Source organism: Myodes glareolus, chromosome 12 (genome assembly GCF_982192425.1).
Source record: "Myodes glareolus chromosome 12, mMyoGla1.1, whole genome shotgun sequence".
Taxonomy (NCBI): Eukaryota; Metazoa; Chordata; class Mammalia; order Rodentia; family Cricetidae; genus Myodes; species Myodes glareolus.
The window spans coordinates 25,548,737-25,561,122 of record NC_142037.1 but is presented as its reverse complement, the minus strand read 5'-3'; the positions used below and the strand labels follow the sequence as shown (position 1 = coordinate 25,561,122).

The following is a 12,386-nucleotide window of genomic DNA, read 5'->3' as shown; positions in this document are numbered from 1 at the left end:
CGAGCATCCAATAGCTAGGCAGGAGAATAGATAGGGCTGGCAGGCAGGGAGAATAAGAAGGAGGAGGACTCTAGACTCCAGAGAGAAGAGGAGAGAATGGGGGAAGGGGAGAGAGAGGGAGACACCAAGGGCCAGTCAGTCAGACACTGAAGATGCAGGAGAAGTAGGACATGCAGAGTGAAAGGAAGGTAAAAAGACCCGAGGCAAAATGTAGATGAAGAGAACCGGGTTAAATTAAGTTATAAGCGCTAGTGGGACAAGCAGAAGATGAGGCTGAGCATTCATAAATGTAATAAATATCCAGGTCTTAGTTTGGGAGTTGGTTGGCAGTCCAAGAAAGACTGCTACACTGAGCCACACTCCTGCACACACTACAGTCCTGGGAGGCTGCTCACCAGGAAGCTCTGACACTATTGTCCTGGGAGGCTGCTCACCAGGAAGCTCTGACACTACTGTCCTGGGAGGCTGCTCACCAGGAAGCTCTCACACTACTGTCCTGGGAGGCTGCTCACCAGGAAGCTCTCACACTACAGTCATGGGAGGCTGCTCACTAGGAAGCTCTCACACTACTGTCCTGGGAGGCTGCTCACCAGGAATCTCTCACAGAGTAGATGTTGGCCATGCTCATAGACCCCTAGACATGCGAGCTAAGTGAACTTCTCTATAAACTGCCCAGCTCCAGACATCTCGTCACAACAACAGACTCCGGATGGAGAGATTTGTATCACCAACCTCGCTGCTGGTTTCAGCACTTGAAAGTCTAACCTTAGCTTTAGATTCCTCGCCACCTTATTGAAGGGACGTGCCTTCCAAATTAGAAAAAAAGCTGAGAAGGAAGACAATGGGCTGAGAGGAAAGGGAGGGGCCGAAGGAAGGCCTGGGATGCTCGTAAACCTGCAGTCCACTATTATTGCTCTTCCGTGGTATCTGCACTGCGAACAATCAGATTCGCCTTTCAGATTACTTCTGCCTCATGTTCTGCAGATAAGCATAAACTTTTCTTGTCGTTTAAGAAAATTGTCAGACTCCCTGGTCCAAACAAGCCTGTTTTAAAGGAGATGTACTTCAAAACAGCATTCATGGCCTTCCATTTTTATTTTCCAAACACGAAACACTACAACTTCACTTTTCTTCACTCAGCTTCTGTGAATTTGAATGTGTAATACACGGGAACTGGAAATCTGCCACCAAACACGACGTACACAGAAAACAGCTCTGGAAAGACACCTGTGACCTTAATTTGACTGTTACCTAAGAGTCACACAGATTAGCTGGTCTCACAGGGGATTATAGGCAGGGAGAGTTCCCCAGCAAAGGGCTCGGGAGCCAGGGCCAGATAACAAGCACACTTTCAAAAGGCAGCTGCCTAAAGCAAACACTCTTCAGTTGTTTACAAAGTGTGGGAAGAAACGTACGTGGGTCTGCTATTGGTCTTCACACTTCAGTTGCACATACAAATCATACATTATACACACACAGACACACACACACCATACATTTCACTGCAAATCACACATCACCATACATATCACAGGCATATGACACACACAGAGGTACATTATAGATGTGCACACACATGCACAGATTACACATGTGTGATCACTCCCGTGCCCTCACGTAAACGTACACACGATTCCTCAGTGTCACTAACACACATCCTAAAAATTCAAAAGTCTAGGGGAAAGAAAAAAAATGGTCCTGGAAAAATAACAGCCAACAGAATTTGCTTTAACTGCAAAGGAGCAACAGAATTTATTGACGGGATTTAAACACAACAGTTAACGTGACAACGTTGTATTTTCAGTGTAAGGTGAATGGAAGCAGAGAGTGCATTAGTCCAACCTGTTTACATTTGTTAAAAGAGTAGCTATCAAAACCAGCAACATGCACAATAGTACATATGCACAAAATGGAAGTATATCAACAAATATACAAAATATTCAAAATAAAAATATTTACAAGTTTAAAAATATAAACATTGATTCATCTATCCCATTAGACCATTGGAGTGGCGAAGGATAAAGGACCCTATCGGTGTTTAGAACCCTTCTTTGAAGTAGGTTTGGAAAGCATAGCGTTCTTTCTAGGAGACTAACTTTTTGATGTTTTTCAGAGGATTAACATTCTATTATAAAAATAATATATATAAGCCTGCCAATTCCTAGCAATTTTCCTCATGTGCACAAGAGCGATGCAGCCAAGCCCCGTCCTCAGAGGCTCTCCCGCCAGGAAGGCCCTTCCATCAGGAAGGCTGTCCTGCCGGGAGTTTCTGCTTGGATTTCCTTAGTCACCGCTGCCCTACAGCCTGCACTTTCTTACATCACACTGAGATGCTGCCTGGGGATCAGACAATCTGAAGTTCATCAGGGGCATGCTAGGCCGTTGATGACAAATGACAACCAGAGGGCTTCAACGTCAGAGCCATTCTTTCTGACATTCTGCCGAAATCCACCACTAGCATCCATCAGATCAGCTCCGCTAAATTTATTCTGGAAACAGTGAAAATGTTCAGCAGTTCTTTATTAGGCAGTTAAGAGCTCTCATTAATTCCACCTGGCTTCCGAGGCCGTGTCACGGATACCAGCGTTCTACACGCTGTGCACAGTGACGATGCTGTGTTTGCCCTTCGTGCCCCTGTGCTATGGGGCCACATATGTTCTAGTATTTCTACTTTAGTTCATTAAATGATCCAGATATGAAGATCTCTGAGAAGGTTGGATGCATCTCCAAGACTCAGGCACCACAACTGCATTAGAAATGTGTGTTCTCATATCCAGCAGAAAGTTAATTATTACATACAACTCCTGACTTCACCTAGCTTACAATTCAACAGGGTAAGAAGGACCAGCATTGATTCTCCCACTGTGACCCGTTACACTAAGTTGGGAAAAGTTGACCAAAGGAAGGTAGCATATATATGAGTAAAATAATCTTTTTAGTTGAGATATTGATGCAATTTCAAAGTGATTTTCCCTAAACACTGAGAAAGGCATCCCCCTGGGATCAGAGAGAAAGGAAACAAGGCTTAATGGATTCCCCACTGAAATTGCTTTTCTGCCTACATTCTTGGCCAAACAGAGATAAGATTATACAGTCCATAAGTACAATCTAAATAACTGGGGGCTATGGCCCCCAATTTTAACTGACGTAGATAGGAAAAAGTTTGCTCGTCCTTGAATCAATCTTTTGGACACTAACACAGATTTTTATGAAGGCCATCGATGGCTATTTAAAAACCAAGTCCAGTTTTACATGAAAGAATCATTTAAATGACATCCACTATCATAAAAATGGAGTTTGAATCTTATAGTTGAGAACATCAATCAGTTTCTAACTTAAAATAAGTAATTCAAAAGGGGTGTGATGGCCGAACAAAGATCTCTAATTAAAGCCTGAACTGTGGGGTCAGGTTCAAACGCTACTTGTCACTCCATGTGTGACTCAGGCCTCCATGATCATCAACCTCCTCGAGAATCAGTTTTCTTCCCTGGAAAATGGAGCCCAAACAAGAAGTCTTACATGGTCCTTGTGAGCTATCCAGATAAGGATGTAAAACAAAGTAGAAAGTTTCTTTTCTAACACTATAGGAAGCCCAGCCTATGAACGATCGTAGAACTAACCACAAAATGATCGGATGTGCTCAGTAAGTACAGTTGAGCGAATTAATCAGTCTGGAAAGGTAGATCAAGATTCCAGGGCCACTGGGGAAACAGAATAGATGGCTTGAGATGGCAGATACTTGCATCTCAATACATCAATCCAAATACAGATTTGAACCGGGGCAAAGGGTCATTCAGCCGCTGCCCATTTAAGAAGACCACAGACAGGCAGTTGATGGTGGGGAAGCTGGACCCTTGTGTGCTGATGTTAGGGGAGTAAAATGCTGCACCTGCCGTGGGAAACACACCATGGTGAAAGGTTCACAGAGGCTTAAAATTAAAATTACTGTGTGGTCCAGCAATTCCACTTTGGGGTATTTATCTGAAAGGCTTGAGGTGAGGATCTTGAAAAGCTATCTCCTTTCTCATGTATAGTGGGACATTATCCACAGTCGCCAAGACAAAGTATCATGTCTGTTGACAGGTGACTGGAAGAATAAAATACAGTATCCATGCAGCACAATGGAATCAGCATCCAGAAAGGGAGAAGCCCTGAACATATGACAAGGTGGGCATGATGTCTGGGAGGCATTGCACTCAGCAAAACAGTGAGTCACACAAGCATAAAATCTACCAGATTCCACTGCTCTGAGGTACTGAAAGCAGTCCAACTCCCAGAATCAGAGAGCAGAATACTGGTTGTCAGGGTTGGAGGAGGGGGCATGGCTGGCCAGTGAGCGATAAAATGTTCCTTACTCCTGCGTGTGGAAGCTCTAGAGGCCTGCTCTAAGTGGTGGGCCTGTAGTCACGTGTACTGTATTGTACACATAAAAACTGAAGAAGGCAGGCTTCACACTGAATGTTCTTACTACAATGAAAGTAACACAGATTACTCAAGGCAAAGCTACTTTAGGCTTAAGGTAGGAAAGCAAGCAAAGCGTGCCTGGAATGGCCAAAATCTTATCGGGGGAAGAAGTGTTGCCATGACAACAGAAGAGACTTGTGTCTGTGTTTTCCATGTTAATCCCTGGAAGGAGAGGGTGCTCCAAAGAGAAGGAAGCCAGTTGTTTGTTTTGGAGCACAGAGGAACAGGGGGCTACAGGCTCCCCTATATGTGACCCGAGCACCAATGTCTTAGACACAAAGCTAATTTCATGAGCTTGGATGTGAGCTAGCTTTTCCTGTTAGAAGTGAAGTGAGGTCAGTGACTTCAGCAGCTCTTAGCTCCTGTGTTACTACATAGGACACTAAACAGTTACAGCCCTGTCTCAGAGACTAGGGAAAGAGGGGAAGAGAGGGGGAGAGAGGGAGAGGGAGAGGGGGAGAGAGAGAGAGAGAGAGAGAGAGAGAGCGAGCCTGCAACGAAAGGGTCAGAATGTCTGAATCAAAGTCCCATCAGGGAGACAATGTTACTTCATATGGCTGTTAAGAAAGTGGAGTTTCTCAGTAGTGCTCCCAGGAGCACTGGCACACAGAGGCAAGGGCTGGGCCACTAGACGCTTTCGTGGGACTTGATTTACCACCCTTCTGCTCCAACATACAAACTATAAGCAATAAGTACAAACGCAAAACATGCAGAGATGAGATGGGTCAAATGGAAGTGTTTTAAAGAATATGGACGAAAATCCGATAACAGCACAGCCACATGTAAGCCCCCGACTGGACTGGATTTTTCAAATTAAGTGTTAGATACGGTGACTATGCTTTGGATCGTATTCAAGTCGATATCATAAAAGCTGCTGTCTGTCAGCTGGAGGCTTTGCGACGCTTTAACCTTCCCTGTTTCCGTTCAAGAAAGAACTCCTCTCCCTAATTCAATTCCAAGCCACCTTTCTAAGGCTTCATCTGTCTGCAGGCGGAGCAGTCGCTTCTTTTCTAAGTGGCTTTTGTTGCAACAAACCGTTTCTCTTGAACCATCACCAGAGTGCAAGGACCAGAGAAGCGCTCTAGAACTGACAGCCACTGAAAGTCCTGAGAGCAGAGCCCCAAGTGACACAATCAACCACCACTCTGAGGACACGCTAAGCACCCCGAGGTGCTCCTGAGCAGATCCCTTCTGCCACACAGCATCTAAGGGACACTCTGCTAAGACTTTGTCTCTCGCTGTTTCATCCATGTTTTTGTATTGCGAATCAAAATGTCTAAGGTTGAATTTACACAGATAATTGAGTCCTTTCTTAGTGGGCCCAGCAAGGGTAGGACCAAGGTTAGCTGATGTGCTTGGATTCTCTTATGCAGAACCTTCTCACAGACCTTCATGGTGACAAGGAGAGGCAATCGGAAAACTCTTGTGTCAATTTTTTTTTAACACTCATGAGGGAAGCAGAGTGTAGATGACTCTTTATGTCTCAGTAGAGGCCAAGCACAGAGAGCCAAGTCCTCATGATCCCAGTGAAAGGAAGACATTGACAACGACTGAAAAAGCAGGGAGCAAAACATGCTAACATGGTCCAGAAGGCCAACATGTTATGGTCTCACGATCCCAAACATGCTAACATGGTCCAGAAAGCAAACAACATGTCATAGTCTCACGATCCCAAACATGCTAACATGGTCCAGAAGGCCAACATGTTATAGTCTCACGATCCCAAACATGCTAACATGGTCCAGAAAGCAAACAACATGTCATAGTCTCACGATCCCAAACATGCTAACATGGTCCAGAAGGCCAACAACATGGGGAGTGTGATATTGTCACTACCCCAGGGCAGCAGATAACTGTGATGAAAACAGGAGAAATAAAGCCACTTGAGTCAAACTTTTTAGGTAACGCTCTCAATAAAGACCTCTCCAGAGAGATCAGAAAGGGGAAGAGGGAAACTCTTAGAAAGTTTGGCCAAAGCAATCTTAACACCTGATAGAGCTTTTGACGTCGACAATTGGGTCATCAAGGGGCTCTTTGTATACTAATTTCAGTGAGTGAAGAACAACTGAGACACTGAGACAGGAGAGCAAGCCCTCTAAGCTGGGCAAGACGTTGTCTGCACGGATGAAACACTGAAGGTGTAATTGCATGGCAGTAGGCAGGTAAGTTTTGGGCAAAATGCATCTCAAGGGAGTCCTGATGATCTGCCTTGCATTATTAGTACATGAAGTCATAAAAATTTCTTTCCTCTAGTGATTATCGGAAATGCTGTGGTAAATAAAATGTCTCCCACTCCGTGATGGAAGAGAATAAGAGCCTCCACTGCCAGCAGAGCCATGGCAGGCCTAAATTGGCTTTAAGTAGCGTGTGTGTGTGTGTGTGTGCGCGCGCTCGCGCGCGCGTGCGTGTGTGCGCTCGCGCGCGCGTGCACGTGTGTGTGTGTTGTAGATATTAAAAATATTTGTGCAGAGCCATTAAACTGACAAATCCTGCCCCACAACTGATTTGGCTGATTTGGGGCAGTTCTTTAGCCAAAGAGTGCCAACCCAATGGACCTTAGAACTGTACATACCAAGAAATCCCCATGTACTCATGTCTGGCCTTTCTCTAAAAAAGTCAGCAAAGAAGTCTGTCAAATTCTCAGAAGACTATTAGATAACACATTTACAAACAGTCGCATGTAAATCTAGAAACTTCTTTCAAACACAGATAAGACAAAGTAACCCTTGGCCCAAGAAAGCAACTCTGACCCCTACTCTGCATTTGGAGAAAGCTGACCACTGTGCTAACTGCTAAGAACTAAGGACATTAGTTCACTGTTAAGTCCTTTACTGAACTAGCAGGGTGCTGGTCTTAAACGTGCAGGATAAAGGGGAAAAATCAGGGGCAGAAGTCTGGAGAAAAGAATTTTATAAATAAAGCCTTTTGTAACTGGTCAATTGCCAGGGGAAATTAAGGTAAATATTGCTAAACTTTTCCTTCACTTCTAAAGCGAGGATGGCATAGAGGGTGATTGCAGATAAACCTCCAAGCTGGGAACACTTGAAGGAGTGGCTTCCGGGGCTTCAGCAACCACCTGCCATTCCTCTGACAAGGCTGAGCCCATTCTTCACACGCTACCTTTCCTACACAGCTGAACAAGCGCAAACCAAACCCAGCCATGGAGTCGTGCAAAGGTGAGCCTAATCTTTGTAGGGAGAAGCACAAGGAGAAAGTTCCTTTGTTTTCCTGCTTGAAGTATAATTTATATCCTCTCTGATTCTAGAGGGAAACAAACATTTTGGAGGTTATACATTTCTATCAATACTAATCAAATTTCAAGTTTTTTTTTCCCTCAAGGGCAAGGCGACTTTCAAAATATTGCCAAATTCCAACTATTCTGAGACGTCTTCTGTGTGGTAGTTTTTATCCAGATGGATTCCTGAGCATGTCTGAGATGCTTGTAGGGTTTCTGAGAATGAGGCCAACGCTGAGAGTGATACGTCCGTGGAGGGTCTCATTTCTAGACACAGGGAAATGAAAACTTAACGCATTGCTTGACGACAGCATCAAGGGCCTGAGACAACACAGTGAACGTCAGTAATCTAACTCAGGGATGCAGCAGACCTCTGCCCCCTCTTCTAAGGGAGTCGCCACAAACTGAAAATGGGAATAGGTTCCTTTCCGCCTTATCAAGTCTTCCTTGACGGCCACTTACTTTTGCTTCCTTCATACTATTAAAATAGGTCTTCATATATTTAGCTTCTTTTCTTCTTTTACAAAATAGAACTAAAAATCTTAAAACACAAAATAGCAGACCTTTTCTTAGTCGTCGCTCTGAAACTCGAGTTATACTGTGCTCATCTCTCTCACACACATGCAGGGTCACTGGGATATGTGCCATCTTCCTGATGGGCCGTAGCACCTCTGGGAGAAGCTCCAGCCTTTGAGTTAAATGCATCTCCAGAGGACAGCCGTTTAATCGGCAGATACTAAGAGCATTCGAGGAACCCCTTCACCTTATTGTTCAAACTGCCAAGGCATTGGAGTTTCAGCCTAAATATTAGAAAGCACGTATTGAATCAAACCACTTCTCAGAAATAATTTGGTAGAATTACCTAGGCCCGGCAGTGTCACATGAAGCACACAGCTGTCTCAGGCACAGGTTTATACAGCAGAAGCCAAATGAATAGTTTCAAACTTGTATTTTCTATTACTTCTTCATATGTTCATTTTGCACTTCCTAACCTTGGGGAAATGGTTGGATTCAACATTTTATAAGTAAGGTAAAATCTCTGGTTTGGGCTGAGAAATGGCCTGTTAACCAAGGCCAGGCAATGCATTGTTCAAGGACATCAGTAATATACATACATACATACATACATACATGTGTATATATATGTATATATATATATATATAGAATATCTATATATGCAAAGAACTCTCCTAAATCGGAAGCATCCCTGCCCCAAGCTACAATGCATAAAAAATCACAATGGTTTGTCATCATATCCCAGCTATAAGACCAGACTCTAAATTCTATGTCATTGATGAGCTGTAAAATGTTAACCGTGAGGCAAACTGTTAAAATATGCATTACCTACATGTAAGAAGGTTGAAGTTCACACATGACAAAATACTGGGTAATTAGCATTTAGTGAAATCATTCCCTGGTCCTCATTTTTGCACCAAGAGGAAGGAGTAAATCCAAAAATCAAAAACAAACAAACAAACAAACAAAAAACCACATAAACAAATCATTAGCCATTTATTTCTCCTTAGACAAGTGATCTGAACCAGCCAAACTAAAATCTTTCTGCTTTCGTAGAGACAGATCTTTACCTATTTGTATATCTGGCCACTGGATGTTGTGAGGCTCTCTGCCAGCCAGCCTTCCCCTCTTCCCATCACATAACTACATGGATCTTGGAGCTTTGCAGGTGTTTCCCACACAGTGATAAGCAAAGGGGTGTGGGTTTTTCCCCCCTTTTTCCTGGAAAGAGAGGCAAGAATCCTGTTGTTAAGTGATTCCTCAAGGCCTTCCTGACTCTAGAACAGCCTGATATCCTGGTGTGATATTTTCTCTAGATTTGGTTAAATCTTATTTTCTGCAAAAGCAAGGGAAGGCTACTTCTGAGTAATCCACCAGTTAAAAAGAAAAGAAGGGAAAAAAACAGATTTTTTTTTAAGTTTAAAAGAGAAAGGAAAGTGCTAGAAAAGAATCCTCAAGAACTTATCTGAACTCCAGGTGTAACATTCCCTTCCCAGGGTGTCCTACCCCTGTCTCCAACAAAGACTGCTAGGCCACGTGGAGAAGGGTGGGTCCTAAATTGTTTGCTTTGGGCAAAGCGAGCTTCCTTCAGTGGTTTCCAAGGGAGAGCTGTATTCTTTAACACATGGCCCATCCATCCTCCTTGGCCTTGGAGACCTCACAACTTTTTGGCACTGTCATGGCATGCTGCTGCCCTGATGGTGGTCCCAGCCAAACCCCGGTTGCTGACCCTGCGGACCAGCACTTTGGAAACAGGGATTTTTGTTCTGGGCATCTCACTCCTGGCTGGTTGCTGGTGCACCACAGGATGGCTGGATGGAAGGTTGGAGAGATGTTTGATGCTAATAGGGATTTTAGAGTCCTTCAGCAAGCTGCCTGGTGTTCTCAGTGGACAGGTGATGGTCCCTGGAGACACCGGCTTTAGCCGGGACAAGCAGGGTGGGTCCTCCGTGGCAGGAACGGCAGCTGGACTTCCTTCGGGTTCAGTGTAGAGATCATAGAGGGCATCGCCACTGTCGCTATCCCTGGGAATGACAGCCTTCTTACTGCTGCTGGCGCTGTCTTCTTCTGGACCAGGAGTGGTGGAGTCCCAGTAGCCCTCATCGCTATTAGGGACGCCTTCTTGATGCTCCTTCTCGGGATGCTTGGGCTCTTCCTTCTGCTGAGGATCAATGGGGATCCTGTGGAGCCTCCTGCGCTTGACAGAGGACACGTCCTTGGCTGCTTCCCCACACCGGGCATCATTGGAGGTCTCAGGGGCCAGCTTGGTGTCTGAAGCAGTGGCCGCCTTCGCTGCGCCCTCTTGGGGCCCTTGTCCTTGGTCCTCGGTCTGGGACAACATGTCCCAGAATTCCGGGAGATAGGTGTCGTCCACCTCATCCGGGCTGGCCATCTCCTCCCCTCCTCCTTGGTAGGCCACCTCGCTGGGGTTCTTTTTAGAGAGCACTGGTTTGCCTGGCCCGGGGGCATGCTTGTCACAGCTGGGGCCTGCCTCTTCTTCTGGGTCTGCAATAATATCTCCACAGCCTGTAAGAGAGTCAAAGCTTTTCAGTGAAGTCACGTCAGAAAACATCAAACAAATACGATCTGCCGACGGGTCTGAGGGTGGATCAACAGAGGAAGGGTCAGGGACGGCAGACGCCCGGCCGCTGCCACCTTCGGAGTCGACAAGGGGGACTGTCTTTATCGGAACGTCACCTGTCCTGGACGCATCCTCGGCCGCCTGGACCTCACCAGCTCCCGACTCGAGGGCTGCCCCGGGCTTCTCAGCGCGCCAATGCCCCTCGGCGTCCTCTCCCCGGGCGCTCTGGTCGGGGCTCGCGGCCTCGAGGCAGGTCCGCGCCGGGGCGCGCTCGGCGGACGCGGGCGCCTGCTCTCCCCCTTCGGGCTCACCTGCTGCGTGTAGCGGGGCGTCCTGGCCCGGGCTGTCCGGGCGGCGCGCGGCTCGGGGCGGCTCCTCCTTGACGCACTCCAGGCTGGCGGTGAGCGAGCCGGGCAGGACTAGGCTGCCCGGGCCCGCCGCGCGCGCCGCCTTCTCCTCCTCCTCCTTGCCGCGCTTGTCCCTCCGGTGCCAGCGCATGCTGCTGAAGATCCCTTTCAGCCCCCTCTTTTGTTTGCCGCCAGCCTTGCTCGCCTCGGCAGGGTCCCCCTTGCCGGTCTCCGATCGCCCGTTCTTTTTCAGCAGGGAGAAGAAGCTGTGGGACTTGGCCACCGAGCTGCTGGCCAGGGAGCCCAGACCAGGCCCGGTGGCTTTGGGGGGTCCGGGGTTTGGCCGGGCCCCACCGTGATCGCCCCCGCCGGGCGGCTCCTCCTTCTTGCTGCCCTCCAGCACCAGTACCTCCGCTAGTCCGTCGTGGGTCCTGCTTCTCACCATCCCCGCCGGCCCCGCGCTCTTCCCATCCCCTTTGTTTTTGACCCCAAAAATGCTGGGCATGGTGCCCCCCGATTTCCTCTTCTTGAATAACTTGAACGCAGCCTTATTGATCTTCCCCGACGGCGGCTCTGCGGCGGGCGTCTCCGCGGCGCACTCACAATGCGAGTCCATGTCTGCGGCGAGGGCCCCGGCCTGCTCCTGCCTCCTGCAGACCCCCGCGCGCGCGCCGCCGCCGCCGCCGCGCTCGCTGACAGCCGCGCCGCCGCCGCCGCCGCCGCGGCTCCTGCCCGTCTCCATGGAAACCGCGCGGGATCAGTGGCTGTCGTCAGCCGTAGGCTCGCGCCAGGCCACTGTCACCCGCGTTCTAAATCAACCTGAGCGGCTCTCGCTGCTGCTGCTGCTGCTGCGCCGTGGTGGCTGCGACTGCAGCGGTTGAAGCGCACAGACCCGACTATCTCCCCTCCTGCCGAGGGCTTATATAATACCCTGGGCTCCACATAGGTTTTTTTGTAGCAAGAGCCCTCGTTACAGACTCGAGCTGAAAGGAAAAACAAAATGAAATTTGCAGTTATGGGGCTTCGGATCCCCCAGTGCCTCGACTCTCACCCACCTCAGGTTCCTGCTCTAGCCTAGCTTTTTCTGGGAGCCCAGTTTCAGACATCAACACATGCTCGCCCACGCCCCAAAAGAACAAGGCCGTTTCCTTTATCATCTATCTGGGAATTCATGCAGCCTCCTGTGTCTCTCAGGTCCTTCACATAGGTTTCAAAGTGTGATCTTTAAGCCCAGAAAGAACC

At 47.6% G+C, this 12,386-nt stretch overlaps 1 protein-coding gene across 2 annotated transcripts; it reads right to left on the bottom strand.

The window, feature by feature from the left end:
- Nucleotides 1–1,722: 1,722 nt before the first annotated feature.
- Nucleotides 1,723–11,886, bottom strand: Amer2 (APC membrane recruitment protein 2). 2 transcript variants are annotated; one of them, XM_085698597.2, is made up of 2 exons: nucleotides 11,109–11,886; nucleotides 1,723–10,742 (listed from the first exon to the last, which is right to left on the bottom strand). In XM_085698597.2, exons 1-2 carry the CDS (start codon nucleotides 11,884–11,886, stop codon nucleotides 9,874–9,876), a joined length of 1,647 nt encoding a protein of 548 aa, XP_085554723.2. In that variant the 3' UTR covers nucleotides 1,723–9,873. The 2 variants fall into 2 exon arrangements, with proteins under 2 accessions (XP_085554723.2, XP_085554722.2); XM_085698596.2 differs by having other exon boundaries at nucleotides 1,723–11,886.
- Nucleotides 11,887–12,386: the final 500 nt, after the last annotated feature.

What these genes read in the sequence shown, in the direction of transcription:
- Amer2 (XM_085698596.2), bottom strand. Translation starts at nt 11,886, where the DNA reads ATGGAGACGGGCAGGAGCCGCGGCGGCGGCGGCGGCGGCGCGGCTGTC.